Here is a 26,591-nt window from a genome sequence, read left to right on the forward strand (position 1 = left end):
AACACCATCGTTAAGTTTGCCAGTGGTAGGCCTAATCACCAACAGGGAGGAGGTGAGGGCACTCAAGAGTGTGGTGTCAGGAAAACAACCTCTCACTCAATGTCTACAAAACAAAGGAGATGATCGTGGACTTCAAGAAACTGCAGAGAGAGCACCCTCCTATCCACATCGAAGGGACAGCAGTGGAGAAGGTAGAAAGTTGTAAGTTCCTCGGCGTACACATCACAGACAAACTGAAATGGTCCACCTGCACAGACAGTGTGGGGAAGAAGGCACAACAGCGCATCTTCAACCTCAGGAGGCTGAAGAAATTTGGCTTGTCACCAAAAACCTTGACAAACTTTAACAGATGCACATTTGAGTGTATCCTGTCGGTCTGTATCACAGCCTGGTACGAACTGCACCGCCCTCAACCGCAAGGCTCTCCAGAGGGTGGTGCGGTCTGCACCAAGCACACCAAGACAGTCGTGAAGAAGGCACGACAAAGCCTATTCCCCCTCAGGAGACTAAAAAGATTTGGCATGGGTCCTCAGATCCTCAAAAGATTCTACAGCTGCACCATCATGACTGGTTGCATCACTGCCTGGTATGTCAACTGCTCGGCCTCCGACCGCAAGGCGCTACAAAGGGTAGTGGGTACGGCCCAGTACATCACATCAGGCTTTACATCAAGCTTCCTACCATCCAGGACCTCTATACCAGGCGGTGTCAGAGAAAGGCCCTAAAAATTATCAAAGACTCCAGCCACCCTAGTCATTGACTGTTCTCTCTGCTACCGCATGGCAAGCGGTACCAAAGCACCAAGTCTAGGTCCAAGAGCTTCTACCCCCAAGCCATAAGACTCCTGAACATCTAATCAAATGGCTACCCAGACTATTTGCATTACCCCCCCCCCTCGTCTTTATTATCTATGCATAGTCACTTTAATAACTACCTACATGTACATATTACCTAAATTACTGCCATCTCAAGAACTACAGTACCTCCTCATGTATACTCCAAATGCTATTATGCTTGGGCTGTACTTTGTTAGATTAATATCTCACATTAAAATGCGCTCTTTCATCATATCATACATAGGTCACCAAATCACAGATGATTTAATCAGACCTACATACAGGGTATATCACATTGCACATGGTCTCCACCTACATACTGACAGGGGGATGAAGGAGGGCTTATATCTGTTCAGCTTACACTGAGGAACCCTGTTGCGTCTGCCTGAGGGGAGAAGCTGAAACTCTGGGTGGAGTACATGGGAGGGGAAATTATTTTCTTGTAGTGTTTGATTGTTTATTCAAAAACAGACTACAGTGACGGGTGCTACCTCACTCCCATCATCTGTATGGCTGTCTGGACCAGGCGATTGATTTGTGATTTTAAGGTAACTGACAAGTTGCCAAACCAAGCTGAAATACCATAGAATGCTCTTTATAACAGCCTGGTAGAATAGGAGCATGACCTTCTGTTTGACTCCAAAAATCTGGAACCTACACAGGAAATAAAGGCGTTGTTGGATCCTAGAGCATTTGTAATGTTCACATTATAGACCATCACAGGTGAGTGGTAACCAACAGATTTGTGATGAAAAACCATTGGACTAAGCATTTAATTAGCTTTTATAAACATCCTTAGAATGCACTGGCTAGAGAACGTCTTAGGCTCTGAGGTTTGTATGTCCATGCAGAAGATACAAATTATTTAATTCAATATAGTACGTTCTGATTAATAGCCTATGTATGGCTGTTTTCCCTTTAACTGTCTACATAAAACGTGTATGTTATTGTGTGTCACTCACTGCAAATGCACAATGTTGTTACCTGATGGAAAAGACTGCTCCGTGACTTTAGTGGCCCATACACTGGGGAAGGCTTGTGTTCAGTGGTAAGCAAGGCGGCATTCAACATGTTTTCATCCTGCATGGATCATTGTCAACTGCAACACTTTTCCATTCATCAGAAGAGTTACACAATTGTGTATCTCTTCCTTGCAGGATTAATGTGCTGGCCCCTCACTTCTCCTCCTGCACGCACTCAGACATGGTGTGGCAGAGGGTGTGCTAGAAGCTGCTGGAGAATGTCCCTGGAGTTCTGGCTGGAGAGTGCTCACTGGGCTGCCAGTGAAGGCTGCCAACATGTAAGGGAAGGTGAGATCGCTTGAGGTTATAAAAAGGTGTCAAACGGTCTGCGTCTTTGTCCAATCTTTTTCTCTCATAATGTAAGTGTTATTTCTTCCTCTAGGTCTGACAGAGGTCCAGGGTGATGGGGAACCTGGTGTTGAAGAACAAAAAGGCCCGGTTTGTCGTTGCCCATAAACTGCTGCTGCTCCAATACAAGAATGAGGTGAGACTGTGAACTGACGTTGAACTGGGCAGTCATTCATTCTGTACTATGCGTCGATTCAATCTATCATTGTTGGGATTGAATAAGCCTCTGTTATAGCTGAAGTGTTTAACTTCATTCCCAGACGGGTGTTTTGAGGATTCTTCTAGGGTACCTGGCTCAGGACAGGGAGAGACCACTACTTATACAGGTGAGTGTACAACAACATATTTAGTGTTGTGATGATATATGTTGTTGATTGTGTGTGTGACTGTGTGTGTGTGTGTCCAGGTGCTGCGAGCGATGTGCCACGCTTGGGCCGACCCCCTCTGCAGCAGCAGCATAGTGTGGGACTACTGAGTGATGCAGAGGTACAGGAGCTACGCTCAGGAACATCCCCAACTGTAGAACCTTTTGAGGATCTGAGGACCCATGCAAAATCTTTTCAGTCTCCTGAGGGGGAATAGGTTTTGTCGTGCCCTCTTCACGACTGTCTTGGTGTGCTTGGACCATGTTAGTTTGTATTGTGTCACACGACCAGAGCTGTTCACACTATTTTCTGACCTGTCCACCTCCGGGATGTATTCATTTGAGAAATGAAAAAAAATAATGAAAACAACTGAGCTGGGAATTGTAGGCTACATGGGGCGACAGGTAGAGCGTTGGGCCAGTGTCCGAAATGTTGCTGGATCGAATCCCCGAGCTGATGAGGTAAAAATCTGTTGTTCTGCCCCTGAACAAGGCAGTTAACCCACTGTTCCCCGATAGGCCGTCATTGTAAATAAGAATTTGTTCTTAAATGACTTGCCTAATTAAATAAAGGTTCAATAAAAAAAATGTAGTCCCATCTTGTTGAATAATTCTGTTAATATTAAATATCAAAACAGAATAGAAACCCCTTTGTTAATACTGTATGTATTTGCAATAATTAACTTAATGTTGAGGCATGGCATAATAATAAATGTATATTTTGTCACGCTGGTTATTTCAAATATGTGTCATGCTTCAGTAGTGGAATAATGACAATTAGCACTTGAATTTTGTAAATAAATGCTGTGTAAATGTTGGGGTAATGTATGATTGTTAAGTTTGGGTCAGTCACAGTGGTCAGGTATTCTGCCACTGTGTACTCTCTATTTAGGGCCAAATAACATTCTAGTTTGCTGTTTTTTTGTTCATTCTTTCCAATGTGTCAAGTAATTCTGTTTTTGTTTTCTCATGATTTGGTTAGGTCTAATCGTGTTGCTGTCCTGGGGCTCTGTGGGGTCTGTTTGTGTTTGTGAACAGAGTCCCAGGACCAGCTTGCTTAGTATAATTGTTCATAGACAAATATTTGAGATTGTGTCTGTAACACATTGAGGGATTTGTGAATCTGAATGTAGAGTGGACGTGGGGCATATTCGTCTTTTCAACAACATTTTGCTAGGTGGGCTTTAGCATTTTCGCTGAATAGCAATTTTTAAGTACTTACTACTTTTAACTACTTTTTAGCATGTTAGCTAACTAACTCCTAAACCTTAACCTTAATTCCTAACCCCTATCCAAACTAATGTTAGCCAACTAGCTAACATTAACATTAGCCACTTAGCTAACGTTAGCCACCACAAATTGTAATTAAAAACATATCATAAGAAATGGCCGATGGACATCCACAAATTAATACTTACCATAAGAAGCTTTTAAGATATCATAATAAATGGAGAGTATCGGATTTATATACAGAATAATACGAAATGCTCTGAGCTTCATATTATTCTTTCTATTTCTATGGCGGATTCGCAGCCACAATTTATGGAAAATTCCAAAACGTTGGAGATAACAATAGATGGATGGCAATGTCAAAGATACAAGTTTCCCATATCCATCTGTGGCTACGTTTTCCCTGCGCTATGTAGCAACAACAGATAACGTCAGTTAGCTAAATAAGGTTAGCATGCTAGCAACCTATACTGACATTTACTGACAGCGGTTATTTCGCCACTACACATGGAAATCACCCACAACGTTCACATCCTCAATTCGTGAATATGTATTAGCAGCCAGCATCATCCTTCAGAGGTGGAACCTGAAGGACAATTTATGCTATAGGCCAGGAGTTACGTCGAAATAGGCATTGCCCTCTGGTGGGGGCCTTTAATCTATAAACTCTAATCCTCCAGATATTTATTTACATGATTGCACATGTGTCATCTTGATGTTGCAAAACAGTCAAAACCCAATTTTTAAGCACTTGTTTTCAGGTTATAACAGTTTCTGTATGGGACGTTATAATATCTAGTCTACATTGCGCAGTCGCCCAGAGTTGCTTTCCCGCAAGACTAGGACAACATGATTGGGTGGGATCTTTTTTATCCAATTTTTGCGATATCGACAATGCAAAACTCATATTGTAATTGCATGGATGATTGTAAAATAGTAGTCTCACAGTCACAATAATGATTTTGATAGTTCTAGTTTAGCTATCTCATTCCACCATGTAGGTAGGGAGGGGCGTGTTTCTCTTTCATTTTGCGGTATTCGTACTGTATGCGGGGCTCTTTTGTTAGGGAGGGCGGGCCGGGCCGCAGGAGCACAATGACTTTTCAGATAGTAAACTAGTAATGCGATGAGGACTGACCAAAGCAGAACAATGATATGCGAGTGCTTCAAGCGCGGCATATCCAGCATTTCCACAAACTGACGTCGGTGACCTGCTTGAGCATTTTGGAGAAATTCTGCAGAGGTCCTGCATCTGTTTGAGCAGTCAAACATAGTAGCCCAAGTAACGGGCGATCCAGGCGCAAGGGCGAGGCGAAGACATTGGATAGCATCGTCATCAGATGCGCAAACCAGTGGGACAGGTTCCAAAAACGCAGTGGCAAAGGATGTCTATTTAGGACTTTTTAGCATTCACGCTTCCCCACTCCAGGCAACGGAATTTAAAATGATGTCACTTATAGAGTTGAACGATGACCAGAGATGGGTGCCTACACATGTGAATGTCACTGTCCTTCGTGCAAGGGGTTTGCGGACGAAGGGCAAGCACGGGAGCCGTTATGTTTACACCATCATTCAGGTTGGGAAGGATAAATACACCACCGGTTTGGTCGAAAAGGCGACTGTGCCGGAGTGGAATGAGGAATGTTGTTTCGAACTTCTCCCCGGAATACTGGAGGCTGGGGGTCGCAGTGCATTTCCTTCAGGGAGCGGCGACTTGGTCCTCACCGTCATGCACCGGGTGCTTATCGGACTTGACGTGTTTCTTGGTCAAGCAATCGTCCCCCTGGATAAAATATTTCAAGATGGAATGTGTCCTAGAGATGAGTAGGTTATTTTCACTTACTAATTTAATATGCTAGTGATGAGGAATGTATTTCCACTGATTAGGCTACATGCAGGCCTAGGCTAAATGATCATATCCCACGAATTATAGCCTTTTATTGCCATTAATTTGACGTGATTGACAGTAACATTTGTAGGCCAAACTATGGTATGTTGGTAGGGTGGGGAATTCAGACAAGTATGAGAAGAACTGGGCGTTTATTTACGGTGAAGATCAGTGGGCCGGGCCACCCCTGGATTACTGGTGCATAGTTGAACTACACTGAACAAAAATATAAATGCAACATGTAAAGTGTTGGTTCCATCTTTCATAAAACATATTTCATTCAAGTAATTTTGTGTGCACAAATTTGTTTACATTCCTATTAATGAGCATTTCTCATTTGCCAAGATAATGCATCCACCAGACAGGTGTGGCATATCAAGAAGCAGATTAAACAGTGCGATCATTACACAGGTGCACCTTGTGCTGAGGACAATAAAAGGCCACTTTAAAATGTGCAGTTTTGTCACACAACACAATGCCACAGATGTGTCAAGTTTTGAGGGAGCATGCAATTGGCATGTGGACTGCATGAATGTCTACCAGAGCTGTTGCCAGATAATTGAATGTTAATTTCTCTACCATAAGCAGTTTCCAATGTTGTTTTAGAGAATTCGACAGCACGTCCAACCGGCCTCACAACTGTTATGAAGCCCTTTTGTGGGGGAAAAAATGTATTCTGCTTGGCTGGGCCTGACTCCCCAGTGGGTGGACCTGGCTGCGAAGTCCTTTCCTTATATGAAAAGTCTTTGAAATTGTTGCATGTTGCATTTATATTTTTGTTCAGTATATTTTCATAACATCTCAGAAGTTATCTTTTTTTATTTATTATTATTATTTACCTTTTATTTAATCAGGGAGTCACCATTGAGATCATTTTATCTCTTTTACAAGTGAGCCCTGCATATACAATTTCATAACATCCATATGAAATCCAATATACCATATGATAAACAATATAAAACAAATCAAATACAGCACAACACATTTTGCACAGACAAACATAAATATACACAATATACACAAAACCCCTTACAATCAGAAAGAGTGGTTACATAATAATCACATTTAGCCTTTTTGATCAGTCTTACACATTGATTCCTCAGTTGGCTAAAATATTGACAATTCGGGCCTAAGTCTGTGTTACTGGTGACCTTGTATAATTCAGGAATGAACCAGACGTATGTTCTACCTTTAACTTTCAGAGTTTTGAAGGGGGGCATGAAAAGTGTGCTTGTTCACCAAAAAAATGTAAAGTCCCTCTTAGTGATGACACGAGGCATAGATGTATGCCTTTTCACTTCTCTGACACAGACAACTGGTCACTACAATCCAGGGGTGAAAACCCCACTAGAAACATACACTACATGACCTAAAGTATGTGGACACCTGCTCGTCAAAGACCTCATTCCAAAATCATGGAACTGGTCCCCCCTTTGCATCTGCAACAGCCTCCACTCTTCTGGGAAGGCTTTCCACAAGATGTTTGAACAATCCTGCGTGACTTGCATCCATTCAGCCACAAGAGCATTAGTGAGGTCGGGCACTGATGTTGGGTGATTAGGTCTGGCTCACAGTCAGCATTCCAATTCAAGGTGGTCAATGGGGTTGAGGTCAGGGCCCTGTGCAGACCAGTCAAATCAAAATCAATCAAATTCATTTATAAAGACCTTCTTACATCAGCTGATATCTCAAAGTGCTGTACAGAAACCCAGCCTAGAAGAAACCTAGAGACGAACCAGGCTATGAGGGGTGGCCAGTCCTCTTCTGGCTGTGCTGGGTGGCTACGGTGCGTAATTACCCACCCGATATCTGCACGAAGACTAGGGTTAAGTTACTGTAGGATTTGGGGAAGCTCCATATATTATCTCATCTCTCTTCTGTGGTGCCCAGTGTGATTGTCTTTTTTCTTGTGGTCTGGTGTGTTCAGCAGAGGGGAAGAGCAAGATATATATATTTTTTTAAACTTCTGACTATGGCGTCTAATGTAGATGAGTTCATTCTCTTTCCATCAGAGGAACTTTTAGAATGATGTACTAAAGAACAGCTGTTGTTGATTGCTGAACACTACAAGGTTTAAAGTAGTGATAAACATCCCAAAAATTATATTAGGTTAATATTGAAGGCCAATCTGATGGAGAGTGGTATTCTTGAAGTTATCACTGGGGCAGCATCTCCTGAGGACTCGCCGTCTCCCCGTAACATTACAATGACCGCTCCATCTGTTAGTCCTAGTAGTTTTCTTTTTGAACAGCAGAAAAAACTGCTTCTGTTACAGCTAGAGCATGACCGTGTAAAGTATGAAAAGGAATTGGAATTTAAACAGGATTTGGAGCGTGCTAAAATCAAGCTGCAGCAAGAGGCTAGAGCTGGTTAGGGAAGGAAAGCTCTCAGGGTAGAGTTTACTCTGGGAAGGTGACCCAGATTTACTTAGGGTTCGTTCCTTTTTTGGTCGTGCCCCGGACACATTTGATATTGTTGGGAACTTACGGTTGTTGCCTAAATTTAATGAGCAGGACCCTGAGACATTTTTTGTTGTTGTTTGAGCGTGTTGCTGGCGCTAGGAGTTGGCCTGATTCTGACCTCACTTTAATGTTGCAGTGTGTGTTGACTGGTAAAGAGCAGGAAGCATATTCAGCTCTTTAGTGTAGGTTAAAATGGCTTTGTTACAGATTTACGAATTGGTCCCTGAGGCTTACCGCCAATGATTTAGAACTTTAGAAAGGAATAATAAACAGACTCATGTTTAGTTTCCACGAGAGTTATCTTCACAGTTTAATCGCTGGTGTTCTGCCTCTGCAGTTATAACTTTCCAAGGGCTGTGTGATCTGATTATGCTAGAGCAATTTAAGGACACAATCCCTGATCATATAGCCACGTACATTAACGAACGAAAAGTAAAGACTGTCGCTGAAGCTGCGGTTTTGTCGGACGAGTATGTTTTGACTCACAAAAGTGTCTTTGTAGAGCCCTGCATTCGGAGTGAGTGGGGGCGTTTGGAGAGATTTGGGCCTCGCTCACCGAGATACTTTGGTTGACGGGCAGAGTTTCATTCAACTAGGGTTGAGCCTGACAACCGTGGTAAAGTTGATTTTGGTCAAGAGTGTCACTTCTGTCAAGGTTCGGGTCATTGGAAAAACGAATGTCTGGTTCTCAGGGCTAGGGGTAAATTCAGATCTAAGCCTATGGCGTTAGCTGCGCCTGTTCCACATCAGTTCACTCCTGACACAGTGTCTCATGCCCAGGGGCATGTGAAAGTCCATGTTGACGCAGACTATTTACCTTTCATTACGTAGAGTTTTGTGTCTGTTAGGAAGTAAGGACCTAGTGCCAGTGAAGATCCTGAGAGACACAGGTGCCTCTGAATTGTTTGTGTTGGAGTCTGTGTTACCCTTCTCTGCTGAGACTGATTCGGGGAATAGTGTTCTAATTAGGGGAATAGGTTTGAACACTCTGTCAGTTCCATTCTAACAGTTCCATTCTAACAGTTCCATTGGGCGGCAGGGTAGCCTAGTAGTTAGAGCGTTGGACTAGTAACCGGAAGGTTGCAAGTTCAAACCCCCGAGCTGACAAGGTACAAATCTGTCGTTCTGCCCACTGTTCCTAGGCTGTTGTTGTAAATAAGAATTTGTTCTTAACTGACTTGCCTGGTTAAATTGCATAAACTTACGTTGGATTGTGGACTGGTGAAAGGTGAGATTGTTGTGGGGGTGCGTCCTTCGTTGCCTATTTGAGGGTATTGACGTTACCCTTGGGATTAACTTGGCTGGTGAGCGTGTATGGCCTGTCGTGTTTCCATCTCTTGTGATTTCCGCTAAGCCGTCATTTGTAGGGATTCCTGATGAGAGTGTGCAGAGTTTCCCAGAGGTGTGCTCTGCGTGTGCAGTGACGTGTTCTATGAGCCATGGCGACCTGGTCACTGCACCGGCTAAGGGAGGGGGAGGCAATTAGTCAGGTTGTACCAGTTAAGCTTTGTGAGATGGTGTTGACAACTTCCCACAACAATGTTGCTGGACATATGGGTGTGAGGAAAACCTACAACTGCATATTAAGACATTTCTTTTGGCCTAGGTTAAAGAGGGGTGTTTCTGAGTTCATCAACTTGTCACACCTGTCAATTAACTGGTAACCCTAATCAAGCTATTAAGCCGGTACCACTGTTTCCTATTCCTGTACTCAGCCAACCTTTTGAGTATCTGATTATTGACTGTGTTGGTCCTCTGCCTCGTTCTAAAAAAGGTAGTAGTTACCTGTTCACTGATGTGTCAGACCACTAGGTTTCCTGCTGCCTATCCTCTCCGGTCTATCATGACTAAGTCTGTGCTAAAAGCTTTGACTCAGTTTATCTCACTGTTTGGAATCCCTAAGGTCATTCAGAGTGATCAAGGATCTAATTTCACCTCTAATCTGTTTGCTCAGGTTCTCCAACAGCTCCATATTAACCTCTCTGGGATATGTGGGACGCTAGCGTAAATCCAGCCAACAACAAATATAATTAATGCCTTACCTTTGACGAGGTTCTTTTGTTGGCACTCCAATATGTCCCATAAACATCACAAATGGTCATTTTGTTCGATTAATTCCGTCGATATATATCCAAAATGTCCATTTATTTGGCGCGTTTGATCCAGGAAAACACAGGTTCCAATTTAAGCAACGTGACTACAAAATATCTCAAAAGTTCCCTGTAAACTTTGCCAAAACATTTCAAACTACTTTTGTAATACAACTTTAGGTATTTTAACGTAAATAATCAATAAAATTGAAGATGGGATGATCTGTGTTCAATACAGGAGGAAAACAAACTGTAGCTAGCTTTCTGGTCATGCACCTCTATCTAACAGTACAATTGAAGTGACCCTCGTTCTGAACAGGGCTACTTCTGCATTACACAAAGGAAAAACCTCAACCAATTTCTAAAGACTGTTGACATCCAGTGGAAGCGGCAAGAAGGTCCCTTGGAAATCTGGATTCCCAAATGAAAACTCATTGAAAAGAGAGTGACCTCAAAATACCCTGTCACCAAGAAGTTAAACACAATTTGTCTAGCGCCTATCATGTGCAAAGTCAAGGAGTGCTGGATTGTTTCCGTCAAACACTTAAGTCTTTGTTGAGAGCTTATTGTACTCAGATGGATAAGGATTGGGAGGAGGGATTGTCTTGGTTACTGTTAGCCGCTAGGGAGGTTTCACAGGAGAGCACAGGTTTCAGTCCAAATGACCTTGGGTTTGGACATAGAACTCCACACACCTTATCTGTTCTCCAGGATGACTGGTAGTCTCCCGAGCCCCCTCAGTCCCTGTTATCTTATGTGTGTAATTTCCGGCGACAGCTGGTACGCCGCCGGTGAAATGGTTAAAGAGAAGCTATCATCTTCACAGGAGAGGACGAAGGACATATTTGGCAAACTGATCGGCAAACTGAGCCTCGTCACTTTAGTCCAGTTGATCAGGTTCCTACTCTGCTGCCAATTGTTGGTTCTCCTTTTCAAGCCAAGATTCAAGGTCCATATACGGTTGTGCGCCAGTGGACTGAGCAAAACTATGTAGTTGCCACTCCAGAACGGGGAAAAGCACACCAACTGTGCCACGTAAATTTGTTAAAACCCTGTTAAAACCCTATTATGCACGTTCCTCTGAGGCTGAACAGTGGGAGTCTACAGAGGACTTGTTATTTTGGCCGATACCGATATTTCGCTAGTTTCTTGTCATGCTAGGTGCATGAGGAGGAAGATGTTCCTGGTCCCGACCATTGCATACTGCAGGGTAGATTGAAAAATTCAGAGTCACTGGATATTTTAGACAACCTTCTCGCTCATCTACCTGTTGATTGGTGGGAAGAGATGGTCGGTCTGATTCAGAGATTTCCAGGTTTGTTTTCTGATACACCTACACACTTAATAGAACACGATATTGATGAGTAGGGCACGTGAAATCTCTGCCATTATTACACCCTCTGGTCTATACTCATATTTGGTTATGAGTTTCGGCCTGCGTAATGCACCTGCCACTTTTCAGCGACTTTATGAACAGGGTTGTCTCCGGTCTGGCCGGGTGCGCTGTTTATCTGGATGATGTAGTGATGTATCCAGATACTTGGGAGGAACATCTGTCCCGTATTCAAGCCTTGTTTGACCGCCTAGCTGCGGGTCGCCTTACGATCAATCTGCCTAAATGTGAGTTTGCTCAGGTGATCGTTACATACCTTGGAAAGGTGGTTAAGCAGGGTGAAGTGCGTCCTGTTCGGGCTAAGGTGGTAGCTATTGATGCTTTTCCACCACCAACTACTAAAAAGGAACTGATGCGTTTCTTGGGAATGATTGGTTATTACTGTAGTTTTTGTAGGAACACTCCATTGACCGATATGCTGAAAGCTAAGGCTGTTTACGTATGGTCTTCTCGTTGTCAACATACTTTTGAAGATGCAAAGAGGTTGCTTACCTCAACTCCGGTGCTGGCTGCTCCTTGTGTGGATTTGTCATTTATCTTGCAGGATGCTAGTCATGTGGGGGCAGATGCAGTTTTGCTGCAAGCAGATGTGTCTGGTGTTGAAAGGTCTGTTAGTTTCTTTTCCAAAAAGTTTAACCATTATCAGTTGAATTACTCTGTCATTGAAAAAGAAGCACTAGCACTCATATTGGCGCTACAACACTTTGAGGTGTATGTCGGGTCGGGAGTAGTACCTATTGTTGTCTACACCAACCATAACCCTCTCACCTTTTTGAGGTCCATGATGTGTCCTAACCAGAGGATAATGAGATGGTGTTTATTTTGACAAACATTCCATCTTGATGTGCGGCACATCCGGGGGACTGATGTGCTCTCTCGTGCGCCCTGTTCCTGAATATCCACGTGATTTTATTTTGTGTTTGGTATTGTTCTATTTCTCCTTTCTGTTCCCTTCTGGTCTCATTTTCTTCTTTCCTCTTAAAGGTTGCTTCCTGTGTGCAAAGGTTGCTGAGGTCTGGGGAGGACGAGGTTGGCTAGGGCAAGTGGAAGTGTGAACACGTGACCCCGTCATCAATTTGGGACGCAGAAGCTGGGTCAATTTGTTTGTGTGACCGGTATGGGCTCGGGTGTGTCCCGGAATAAATACACCTCTTCCCCATTCATTGAGGAGACTCTCCATGCAGATACTGATAGATTTTGGTTGTGGCATTTTTGTGGCCTGTTTGTTTGCGTTGGCACCTTTCTACACCCCTCATTATCACATTTATGCACGCAAACACTCACTTACACTGCTGACTACACACACACACCATTGTTAATTGTATTTAGTTTACTTTAGTTAATAAATATATTTTGATATTCCTCATCTCCACGTTGTCCCCCTTTTTGTTACGAACATTGAGCCGGTTCGTGACAATATATAGTGTATTTATCTGGATTATTGTCAAAATAAGATCACTCTGTATATTTCGATGGATCTTTAGGATTTGGCCGTGTAGGCTCAGTTATCAGCTGAGATGGGTTTAGCTCAGAGCAAATCTGACACTGGCGTCCTCCAATTAATATTTAAAAAAATCACCCATAATTAATAGTTCAGATTTACCATACTTAGATAGAAATTCAGATAAAGCTTTAAGGTCAGATGGAGTCTCTAGTACAAGCATGCTATGATCAGTAGGTAACCCCTTATTTGAAAATACCATAGAATTGGTATAGATACAAGATTGTCTAGAACTGAACCATAGGGCCTATGCCTCAAGCAAGGACATGGTTTTTCTAGGCTGCATGCCCATAATCCCAATAATCATAGCACATAGCCTACTGTACAATACTATTGTGTACCATAACCTAGTTTAGATCACAAATGAGTGATTCTTGTTGCAAGATGCAGGCGTCATTGGCTTGCCCTTTCATTTCATTTCATTTCAAGGGCTTTATTGGCATGGGAAACATATGTTAACATTGCCAAAGCAAGTGAGGTAGATAATATATAAAGTGAATATATAAAGTGAAATAAACAATAAAAATTAACAGTAAGCATTACACATAGAGAAGTTTCAAAACAATAAAGACATTACAAATGTCATATTATATATATACAGTGTTTTAACAATGTACAAATGGTTAAAGGACACAAGATAAAATAAATAAGGATAAATATGGGTTGTATTTACAATGGTGTTTGTTCTTCACTGGTTGCCCTTTTCTCGTGGCAACAGGTCACAAATCTTGCTGCTGTGATGGCCCACTGTGGAATTTCACCCAGTAGATATGGGAGTTTATCAAAATGTGATTATTTGTGGATCTGTGTAATCTGAGGGAAATATGTCTCTCTAATATGGTCATACATTGGGCAGGAGGTTAGAAAGTGCAGCTCAGTTTCCACCTCATTTTGTGGTGTGACGACCCTCCCACTCTGTCTGCCGTATTTTCTCTTTGTTCTTGTTTCCTCATTAGGATGCCGGTGGGCGGAGTTGGGAGGGTCGTCAGCTACATGGGAAACACCTGGGCCAGGTGTGTCCCAGGATAAATAGACCTCTTCCACATTCATGGAGGAGACTCTCTCCATGCAGACACCTTTGTAGATTGTGTTGTGGTTCTTGGTGGCTTTTTGTTTGTTTGCTTTAGCATCTTTCAACACCCTGCATTATCACATTCATGCATGCAAAACACTCACTTACATTACTGATTACACACATCATTGTATATTTTCCTTAGTTGCTTTAGTTAATAAATATATATTTTGTTACTCCTTATCTCCACGTTGTCTCCCTTTGTTACGGGCTTTGAGCCGGTTCGTGACAGTGGGCAGTGAGCACATAGCCTGTCTTCTCTTGAGAGCCATGTCTGCCTACGGCAGCCTTTCTCAATAGCAAGGCTATGCTCACTGAGTCTGTACATAGTCAAAGCTTTCCTTAATTTTGGGTCAGTCACAGTGGTCAGGTATTCTGCTGCTGTGTCCTCTCTGTGTAGGGCCAAATAGCATTCTAGTTTGCTCTGTTTTTTTGTTAATTCTTTCCAATGTGTCAAGTAATTATCTTTTTGTTTTCTCATGATTTGGTTGGGTCTAATTGTACTGTTGTCCTGGGGCTCTGTAGGGTGTGTTTGTTTGTGAACAGAGCCCCAGGACCAGCTTGCTTAGGGGACTCTTCTCCAGGTTCATCTCTCTGTAGGTGATGGCTTTGTTATGGAAGGTTTGGGAATCGCTTCCTTTTAGGTGGTTATAGAATTTAACAGCTCTTTTCTGGATTTTGATAATTAGCTGGTATCGGCCTAATTCTGCTCTGCATGCATTATTTGGTGTTCTACGTTGTACACGGAGGATATTTTTGCAGAATCCTGCGTGCAGAGTCTCAATTTGGTGTTTGTCCCATTTTGTGAAGTCTTGGTTGGTGAGCGGACCCCAGACCTCACAACCATAAAGGGCAATGGGCTCTATGACTGATTCAAGTATTTTTTAGCCAAATCCTAATTGGTATGTTGAAATTTGTTCCTTTTGATGGCATAGAATGCCCTTCTTGCCTTGTGTCTCAGATCATTCACAGCTTTGTGGAAGTTACCTGTGGCGCTGATGTTTAGGCCAAGGTATGTATAGTTTTTTGTGTGCTCTAGGGCAACAGTGTCTAGATGGAATTTATATTTGTGGTCCTGGTGACTGGACCTTTTTTGGAACACCATTATTTTGGTCTTACTGAGATTTACTGTCAGGGCCCAGGTCTGACAGAATCTGTGCATAAGATCTAGGTGCTGCTGTAGGCCCTCCTTGGTTGGTGACAGAAGCACCAGATCATCATCAAACAGCAGACATTTGACTTCGGTTTCTAGCAGGGTGAGGCCGGGTGCTGCAGACTTTTCTAGTGCTCGCGCCAATTCGTTGATATATACAGTGCCTTGCGAAAGTATTCGGCCCCCTTGAACTTTGTGACCTTTTGCCACATTTCATGCTTCAAACATAAAGATATAAAACTGTATTTTTTTGTGAAGAATCAACAACAAGTGGGACACAATCATGAAGTGGAACGACATTTATTGGATATTTCAAACGTTTTTAACAAATCAAAAACTGAAAAATTGGGCGTGCAAAATTATTCAGCCCCTTTACTTTCAGTGCAACAAACTCGCTCCAAAAGTTCAGTGAGGATCTCTGAATGATCCAATGTTGACCTAAATGACTAATGATGATAAATACAATCCACCTGTGTGTAATCAAGTCTCCGTATAAATGCACCTGCACTGTGATAGTCTCAGAGGTCCGTTAAAAACGCAGAGAGCATCATGAAGAACAAGGAACACACCAGGCAGGTCCGAGATACTGTTGTGAAGAAGTTTAAAGCCGGATTTGGATACAAAAAGATTTCCCAAGCTTTAAACATCCCAAGGAGCACTGTGCAAGCGATAATATTGAAATGGAAGGAGTATCAGACCACTGCAAATCTACCAAGACCTGGCCGTCCCTCTAACCCTTCAGCTCATACAAGGAGAAGACTGATCAGAGATGCAGCCAAGAGGCCCATGATCACTCTGGATGAACTGCAGAGATCCACAGCTGAGGTGGGAGACTCTGTCCATAGGACAACAATCAGTCGTATATTGCACAAATCTGGCCTTTATGGAAGAGTGGCAAGAAGAAAGCCATTTCTTAAAGATATCCATAAAAAGTGTTGTTTAAAGTTTGCCACAAGCCACCTGGGAGACACACCAAACATGTGGAAGAAGGTGCTCTGGTCAGATGAAACCAAAATTGAACTTTTTGGCAACAATGCAAAACGTTATGTTTGGCTTAAAAGCAACACAGCTGAACACACCATCCCCACTGTCAAACATGGTGGTGGCAGCATCATGGTTTGGGCCTGCTTTTCTTCAGCAGGGACAGGGAAGATGGTTAAAATTGATGGGAAGATGGATGGAGCCAAATACAGGACCATTCTGGAAGAAAACCTGATGGAGTCTGCAAAAGACCTGAGACTGGGACGGAGATTTGTCTTCCAACAAGACAATGATGCAAAACATAAAGCAAAATCTACAATGGAATGGTTCAAAAATAAACATATCCAGGTGTTAGAATGGCCAAGTCAAAGTCCAGACCTGAATCCAATCGAGAATCTGTGGAAAGAACTGAAAACTGCTGTTCACAAATGCTCTCCATCCAACCTCACTGAGCTCGAGCTGTTTTGCAAGGAGGAATGGGAAAAAAACTCAGTCTCTCGATGTGCAAAACTGATAGAGACATACCCCAAGCGACTTACAGCTGTAATCGCAGCAAAAGGTGGCGCTACAAAGTATTAACTTAAGGGGGCTGAATAATTTTGCACGCCCAATTTTTCAGTTTTTGATTTGTTAAAAACGTTTGAAATATCCAATAAATGTCGTTCCACTTCATGATTGTGTCCCACTTGTTGTTGATTCTTCACAAAAAAATACAGTTTTATATCTTTATGTTTGAAGCCTGAAATGTGGCAAAAGGTCGCAAAGTTCAAGGGGGCCGAATACTTTCGCAAGGCACTGTATGTTGAAGAGGGTGGGCCTTAAGCTGCATCCCTGTCTAACCCCACGACCCTGTGTGAAGAAATGTGTGTTTTTTGCCAATTTTAACCGCACACTTGTTGTTTGTTTACATGGATTCTATAATGTCGTATGTTTTACCCCCAACACCACTTTCCATCAGTTTGTATAGCAGACCCTCATGCCAAATTGAGTCGAAGGCTTTTTTGAAATCAACAAAGCATGAGAAGACTTTGCCTTTGTTTTGGTTTGTTTGGTTGTCAATTAGGGTGTCCAGGGTGAATACATGGTCTGTTGTACTGTAATTTGGTAAAAAGCCAATTTGACATTTGCTCAGTACATTGTTTTCATTGAGGAAATGTACGAGTCTGCTGTTAATGATAATGCAGAGGATTTTCCCAAGGTTACTGTTGACACATATTCCACGGTAGTTATTGGGGTCAAATTTGTCTCCACTTTTGTGGATTGGGGTGATCAGTCCTTGGTTCCAAATATTGGGGAAGATACCAATTGGAATTTGTTGTCTGTATATTTGATAATTTCATTGAGGATACCATCAACACCACAGGCCTTTTTGGGTTGGAGGGTTTTTATTTTGTCCTGTAACTCATTCAATGTAATTGGAGAATCCAGTGGGTTCCTGTAGTCTTTAATAGTTGATTCTAAGATCTGTATTTGATCATGTATATGTTTTTGCTCTTTATTCATTGTTATACAGCCAAAAAGATTGGAGAAGTGGTTTACCCATACATAGATAATAAATAGATAATTCTTCTTGTTTGTTTAGTGTTTTCCAATTTTCCCAGAAGTGGTTAGTCTATGGATTCTTCAATTGCATTGAGCTGATTTCTGACATGCTGTTCCTTCTTTTTCCGTAGTGTATTTCTGTATTGTTTTAGTGATTCACCATAGTGAAGGCGTAGACTCAGGTTTTCCGGGTCTCTGTTTTTGGTTGGACAGGTTTCTCAATTTCTTTCTTAGATTTTTGCATTCTTCATCAAACTATTTGTCATTATTGTTAATTTTCTTCGGTTTTCTATTTGAGATTTTTAGATTTGATAGGGAAGCTGAGAGGTCAAATATACTGTTAAGATTTTCTACTGCCAAGTTTACACCTTCACTATTACAGTGGAATGTTTTACCCAGGAAATTGTCTAAAAGGGATTGAATTTGTTGTTGCCTAATTGTTTTTTGGTAGGATTCCAAACTGCATTCCTTCCATCTATAGCATTTCTTAATGTTACTCAGTTCCTTTGGCTTTGATGCCTCATGATTGAGTATTGCTCTGTTTAAGTAGACTGTGATTTTGCTGTGGTCTGATAGGGGTGTCAGTGGTCTGACTGTGAACACTCTGAGAGACTCTGGGTTTGAGGTCAGTGATAAAGTAGTCTACAGTACTACTGCCAAGAGATGAGCTATAGGTGTACCTACCATAGGAGTCCCCTCGAAGCCTACCATTGACTATGTACATACCCAGCGTGCGACAGAGCTGCAGGAGTTGTGACCTGTTTTTGTTGGTTGTGTTGTCATAGTTGTGCCTAGGGGAGCATATGTGGGAGGGAATGCTGTCACCTCCAGGCAGGTGTTTGTCCCCCTGTGTGCTGAGGGTGTCAGGTTCTTGTCCGGTTCTGGCATTTAGGTCGCCACAGACTAGTACATGTCCCTGGGCCTGGAAATTATTTGATTTCCCCCTCCAGGATGGAGAAGCTGTCTTCATTAAAGTATGGGGATTCTAGTGGGGGGATATAGGTAGCACACAGGAGGACATTTTTCTCTGTTAGGATAATTTCCTTTTTGAATTTCTAGCCAAATGTAGAATGTTCCTGTTTTGATTAATTTAATGGAGTGAGTTAGGTCTGCTCTATACCAAATTAGCATACCCCCTGAGTCCCTTCCCTGTTTCACACCTGGTAGTTTGGTGGATGGGACTACCAGCTCTCTGTAACCTAGAGGGCAACCAGTGGGTCTGTCTCCTCTATACCAGGTTTCTTGCAGGATGACAATATTACCGATTTCTTTGGTGAAGTCCGGGTTCCTGCTCTTTAGGCCAAAGGCAGATGACCTCAGGCCTTGGATACCAGGATGATATAGTGAAGGATTTTTGTTCCATAGAGTGTCCAATGTTGTTGGTCGTGGTTTGGCCTCAGGCCAGTAAGTGTGAGCAGAGCCTGCTGAGCATCTGGTACATGCCATTGGCTTGGGCGAGTGTGAGAGTGGGGGTTGGGACTGTTTGCCCGCTCACTACCTGGGCATATGAGTGGCTTCCATGTTGAGGCCCTCTTTGCGGGGGTGGGGTGCATGGGGTGGGCAGGAGTGGCATAGGTCTGATCTGAGGGGGCCTAAATGGGGTGTGGGCATGGTTGACGTGGGGGGGTGTTGATTGGTTGGGGTGGGGGTGAGGATGTGTCTGGGGGTGCTGTGGTCTGGATGTAATTCCTCTTGGCGTAGGTCCAAGGGGGGGTCCTGCAGGTCTGGGAGGGTGTCTCGCTGGTCTGGGTGGGGTGTCTATTGATCTGTTGCTCCTGTGTGAAGTGTTGGGGATACGTTTGAGAGCGTGTTTGGGAAAAAGTTGTTTTTCTTCTATATATTTCCCATTTGAGTCCATAAGTAGTATAATCTGTGTCTTGTGTTTGTCCTCAGTGGGTGTGGGGGGGTTGTCAGAAGGGCTATCAGGGTGGCTGACAGGGGGGGTGCTCAGAGGGGGTGAGAGCCGCTGGGCTTGGGGTTCTTCATTTGTCTGTTCTGCTGTGATGTCGACTCTATGGTCAGGGTGTGGTGTGTGCTATGGTGCCGAGACTTTTGTCGGGTGCTGAGGTGGGCTGTTCTGCTGGCTTCTCTGTGGGGGTGGCCACCTCTCTAGTGGGTTGTTCTCTGTCACACGCCGTCCCCCTCAACCTCTCCTCCGTCCCCCCTCACCTCCATCCCCTTCAACCTCTCCTCCACCAGCAGTCTGATCCTCTCCTCTTGTGCTCTGTTCTTCTCCTGATAATGCTCTTCCTTGTGTTGAAGTTGTCTCACCACTGTCCAGAGTGCAGATATGTCTCTCTCCACCTCCAGCATTCTGGGTCTGGTTAAGGGGGTGTTGTTGTGCTGGACTGTTGTCTGGGTCTGTGCTGACTGAAGTGTAATCACCTGCTGTTCCAGCTCCACCTGCCTTACCTCCAGCTGGGTGAATTTGTTCTTCATTTCAATGAGGGAGTGGTAATCTGTGCTGGGAGGTTGACTCTCCGCTGGGGGTTGCTCGCCTGTGGGGTTACATAATGAAGAGGTCTGGTCTGACCCGCTCGGGGTGGGGGTATCTTTATCAAGGGAGAGCTTCTCCTGCTGGGCTAATTCTTTAATTTGGTGAAAGTCCAGCTGAAACTGTTTAGGGTTACCCTGTACAAGTACTGTTCCGGACTTATAGAGGTTTATATTAGCTGACTCAGAGTCCTCGTTGTCAAGTATTCTGAGTTTCCACCCCAAAGGTTGCATGTTTGAATCGCACCAAGGACAACTTTAACATTTTAGCTAATTAATAACCTGCAACTAATTACTACTTTTTAGCTACTTTGCAACTACATAGCATTTTAGCTAACCTAAAATGCTGTAGCTAACACTAACCCCAAACTCAAACATTTAACCTAACTCCTAAACTTAACCCTAGCTTAGCTAACGTTAACCATCTAGCTAACATTAGCATTAGCCACCTATCTAACTTTAGCCACAACAAATTGGAATTCATAACATATGTTTGGCTAGTTCGTAACATATTGTACGTTTTACAAATTAGGAACATATCATACGAATTTTAATTCGGAACATATCGTATGAAATTGATGATGGACATCCAGAAATTAATACATACCATATGAACATAACATATCATACTAAATGGGGTGTCGTGGATTTATGTGCAGAATAATATAAAATGTTCTGCGACCAGGTTGTCACAGAAGAAACAGGTTGGCTGTAAGCAAGAACAGACCAGTATGCATATCAGCCTGAACTCAGGTGTAGATGTAACATAGTAAATCTAAATCAGGGACACTCCAATTAGTGTGATATGTTACATTTCTTATGGTATGTATTAATTTTTGGATCTCCATCCATTTTGTATATTTTTACGAATTGCAATTCGTAAGATATGTTACAAACTGCAATATATTAAGAATTTAAAAAATGTATGATATGTTTCGAATTCCAATTTGTTGTGCCTAACATAGTTAGGTAGCTAGGTGGCTAACATTAGCTAGGTGTTAGGGTTAAGGTTAGGATTTAGGTTAGCTAACATGCTAAGAAGTTGCAAAGTAGCTTAAGAGGTAATTACAATGAACAAAAATATAAATGCAACATGCAACAATTTCTAAGATTTTACTGAGTTCATATAAGGAAATCAATCAATTGAAATAAATTAATTAGGCCTTAAACTATGGATTTTACATAACTGGGAATAAATGCATCTGTATACCTTTAAAAAAGTTAGGGCCGTGTATCAGAAAACCTGTCAGTATCTGGTGTGCAGCGTGATATCTCCTTCGCATAGAGTTGATCAGGCTGTTGATTGTGGCCTGTGGAATATTGTCCCACCTCCTCTTCAATGGCTGTGCGAAGTTGCTGGATATTGGCGGGAACTGGAACACACTATCGTACACGTTGATCCAGAGCATCCCAAACCTGCTCAATGGGTGACATGTCTGGCGAGTATGCAGGTCATGGAAGAACTGGGACATTTTCTGCTTCCAGGAATTCTGCTTCCAGGAATTCTCCCTTGCAACATGGGGCTGTGCATTTTCATGCTGACATATGAGGTGATGATTGCGGATGAATGGCACGACAATGGACCTCAGGATCTCATCACGGCCTCTCTATGCATTCAAATTGCCATCGATAAAATACAATTGTGTTCGTTGTCCGCATCTTATGCCTGCCCATACTATAACCCTACCACCACCATGGGGCACTCTGTTCACAATGTTGACATCAGCAAACCTCTTGCTCACACAATGCCATGCACATGGTTGTGAGGCCGGTTGGACGCACTGCCAAGTTATCTAATAGGAGTTTGGAGGCAGCTTATGGTAGAGAAATGTACATTCAATTATCTGGCAACAGCTCTGCAGTCAGCATTCCAATTTCACTCTCCTTCAAAACTTGAGACATTGGTGGCATTGTGTTGTATGACAAAACTGCACATTTTAGTGGCCTAGTGTCCCCAGTACAAGGTGCACCTGTGTAATGAGCATGTCGTTTAATTAGCTTCTTGATATTACACACCTGTCAGGTGGATGGATTATCTTGGCAAATGAGAAATGCTCACTAACATGGATGTAAAGAAATGTGTGCACACAATTTAAGAGAAATAAGCTTTTTAACTTAACCAGCATGGATAGCCATGCTGGTTAAATGTATCATGAATTCTAATTAAGCCACCGACAGTGTCACCAGCAAAACACCCCCACACCATCACACCTTCTCCTCCATGCTTCACGGTGGGAACCACACATGCGGCGTTCATCTGTTCACATACGTTTTTGGTTGGAACCAAAAATCTCAAATTTGGACCAAAAGACAGATTTCCACCGGTCTAATGGCCCACTTCAGTCGCTTCTTCTTATTGGTGTCTTTTAGTAGTGGTTTCTTTGCAGCAATTCAACCATGAAGGCCTGATTCCTACAGTCTCCTCTGAACAGTTGATGTTGAGATGTGCCTGTTACTTGAACTCTGTGAAGCATTTATTTGGGCTGCAATTTCTGAGGCTGGTAACTCTAAGGAACTTATTCTCTGCAGCAGAGGTAACTCTGGGTCTTCCTTTCCTGTGGCGGTCCTCATGAGAGCCAGTTTCATCCTAGCGCTTGATGGTTTTTGCGACTGCACTTGAAGAAACTTTCAAAGTTCTTGACATTTTCCAGATTGACTGACCTTCATGTCTTAAAGTAATAATGGACTGTCATTTCTCTTTTGCTTATTTGAGCTGTTCTTGCCATAATATGGACTTGGTCTTTTACCAAATAGGGCTATCTTCTGTATACCACCCTGTAGTGTCTTTAGTATCATTAAAGGTGAAGACTGTTATTTTATCAAATCAATTCTCTGTAATTATTATTACGTGATTAAACTATTCATGTAAATGTAATTAACTAAGAAGTTGGGGCACCACGGAAAATTTTCAGATTACAAAGTTAGAATTTTCAGAATATAACTCTTCAGATATTTTAATATCTTCTATTAGTGAATTATTCTTTACCTTATGTCAGTCTCATTTCAAACGTCGTAGAATTCTTGGTTATCTGCACGAACCCAGCCCACCATGAATCATCCATACACCAAATAATTTATTTACTAACTAACTAAATAATCACAGAAATGCATAACAAACAACAATAGATATTGGTTACTAACAATAATAGGGAAGATCACCAAGTGGGCTAAATCGATATGACAGCTTGGTATACAAAGGAAAGGGGGTGTGGACTGATAAAGGTGCGGGAAAGACGAATGGATTCATTACACGCAGTCTAATTATATACATTGAAGAGCTAATCTTTCGCACATGAACGGCTGTTCATTCGAGTATGTTGGAATTACGCCCGTATGTCATTGTTGTCTTCTCTGTTGGAATCCGGTCTGTCTGCTGGAAAGTTCATCAGAGTCTCTCTGGTTGCGTTTCCCCGAAGATCAAAGTATTTCGTGGTTAGAATGGATACTTCAGAGTACCATTCAGAACCTTTCTCATAGATAGATGTTTCGGCGGTTGTCGGTAGTCGCATCCTAGGTTTACATAATTTCTAGCTGCAGTCTAGTAATTAGTATCTAAGATTTTCTCTTATTCTGTAGGGATCTATAGTCTCAGAGTTTAACAATTTCCAGCCATGTAGCTAATGCTCCACGTGGTATGGTTAGGAATTCAACAACCATTGCAGCCTTGCATGGTCTGATGTGAATTTCCTCAGGAGTGGGATTTATTCCTAACAATAGAAAAGGGTGGTTCCATGATGCCTGATCCTGTCTGTGCTCACGGGGGTGTGGCCACTGACTAGTTAAACTTTACCGGGAATACAATTCTCTCAAATTAAAGGTTAACCTCACATTACATCATTTCAGAAATATTTTCATCTTTACTCATTCATTTTATACAAGAATTAGATGCAAACCTCATAATTGCGGCACCTGTATAAACAGAGTTAGGGTAATGTGGCTGTAGTGTCTTTCATGAGGTGACAAACATGAAACAAAACGGACCGGGTCGTAGCTGGCTTCTCAACCGACCGTTTACACATTCTCCAAATGGACATATTGTTTAATTATTCCATTTTGGGGATTTAGGAGTTCGGCCAAGTGAAATCCTTTGTTCACTGTGTGGTCTCTCTCTCTGCATGACCAGGTGGAGAGAGTCTCCGCCAGGAATTTATGGCCGGAGATAACAAAGAATGAAGAATGAAGAATAAAATATATTAAAATATATTTTGATTTGTTTAACACTTTTTTGGTTACTACATGATTCCATATGTGTTATTTCATAGTTATGTCTTCACTATTATTCTACAATGTAGAAAATTGTAAAAATAAAGACAAACCCTTGAATGAGAAGGTGTGTCCAAACTTTTGACTGTTACTGTATTTCACAGCGGTTTAGATGGTACAATGATTCTCTACACTATGCATTGCTTGTTTTGTCACATAAACTGAAATTAGGCAAACTATTAGAATTTTAGCAACCAGGAAATGGCAAGTGTTTTCTGGATATTGCACCTGGATATTGCGGCAGTGAGCAAATTTCAGGTCTGCTGAGCGCAAACTTGAACTTTGAAATTTCGGTACAATTTCCAGCACGCGTTTACTGTGAACACTGAGGGTGTACCACTGAGGGTGTACCTACAGTTTTAAAAGTGGCCAAGTAGGCTACTCTGTCTATTTGATCATAATGTAGGCCTACCAGAGTGGACTACCATCAAAAACCTTTGGAGAAAAAGCATCCCTTGACATTTTAACATGGAAATAGCTGTTCTATCATTCAGCCTACATTAGCAGCCAATGTGTGGTGTTTAATGTAGGACTACATTCCACGAGACTTGAAAAAACATGCAGGGCTCGACGTTAACCTGTTTATTCACTTGTCCTTCAGACAAGGAGGTGACTGAAAATGTTGTTGTGTTGTTTGATGCAAATAAAATGCATTATTATTCCCATGCCATTATTACAGAGAATTAGACAAATTATGCTACTCTCTACTTATTAGCTAATTAGCTTATTCAAGCCTGCTTAAAATACAACACTGCCCCTTAAAGACAAATAAACGCTTTTTAGCTGACACACTTTTCAAAGATGTCTAGAAATGTACACATTTTGTGCTCTTGTAGCAAGCAATCACTCCCCTATTGCTGACTACAAATTTTCTATAACACACTAACTAGCAAAGGATATGAACAAAATATGCACACGTGGCTACATGCAGCTCTAACTTTGATCTCAAAACAAGCGCATCTCACAAACACTCATGCTGTAAACCCAGTCCAGTTCCAAGTAAATGCCACAGATCCATATATGGCAATGGTCTATTTGCATATAGGCCTACTGCAGCTCTGATTGTTTATTCTGCACAGGTATGTGTAGAGTATGCTGCATTGAAAGTGGCCAATATTGCGTTGATTCAATCACAATTGCCAAATTAAAGGGACATTTTGATGGTGTTAACAGGGAAAACTCTAGAACAGTGGACACTTACTTTCTGAGTCAAATTGCAAGCCAAGATCTACCGCTCAGATTTTTTTTAACATGACTTAAAAAACTTAAGCATATGCAAGATTAACCTATTAAAAGCAGTACTGTAGCAGTGAGGTTTGTGCAGTAAGTTATAGGCCCAATACATTATCACCGCAAATTGGATTTGCTTGAATTGCCCTGCCGATGCATTGTTGTTCTGGCCATTTATATTTAAACATTTGAGGTAGGCTATATGATCACACCGGTAATAGATCCATTGTTGTATTACTTGTGAGGCACAGCTGAGTGAGCATACATTTAAATAATTAGCTTTTTACTTTTATGTTATTGGGCTGATGGTGACTGCATCTGATGGTCAGTCTCAGTGGAGAGAGAGAGCATCAAACTGAGGATCCGCCTCTCAACATCCCCCTTTCTTCTACTGACACTGACCAAAAGGCCACAGGAGGTTGGTGGCACCTTAATTGGTAATGGTGGGAGCGTAATTAGTGGAATGGTATCAAATACATCAAACACATGGTTTCCATGTTTTCGAAGCCATTCTATTTGCTTCGTTCCAGCCATTATTATGAGTCATCCTCCCCTCAGCAGCATCTACTGATCTGAGCCATCCGATTGGCCAGCAATAGGCCTATAGTGCACTTGATTTGCTCTCTGGGCCCGTCGGGAAGGCAGAGTTTGTACCTTCAGACGTGAAATGGTTCAAAATGGCAACAGGTCGCCTACCCGGCGCTCATCGGGTGCACCTACCGC

General features: G+C 42.3%; 1 protein-coding gene across 2 annotated transcripts in view; it reads left to right on the forward strand.

The window, feature by feature from the left end:
* Positions 1-4,883: 4,883 nt before the first annotated feature.
* LOC139420907 (rab11 family-interacting protein 5-like) overlaps positions 4,884-26,591 on the forward strand; it is a 41,534-nt gene continuing 19,826 nt past the window's right edge. For both annotated transcript variants that reach the window (XM_071171321.1, XM_071171323.1), the window contains exon 1: positions 4,884-5,624. In XM_071171321.1, the coding sequence (XP_071027422.1) occupies positions 5,245-5,624 (380 nt within the window). In that variant the 5' untranslated portion in view covers positions 4,884-5,244. The remainder of the gene's footprint in view (positions 5,625-26,591) is intronic.

This window comes from Oncorhynchus clarkii, chromosome 12 (assembly GCF_045791955.1).
Source record: "Oncorhynchus clarkii lewisi isolate Uvic-CL-2024 chromosome 12, UVic_Ocla_1.0, whole genome shotgun sequence".
Taxonomy (NCBI): domain Eukaryota; kingdom Metazoa; phylum Chordata; class Actinopteri; order Salmoniformes; family Salmonidae; genus Oncorhynchus; species Oncorhynchus clarkii.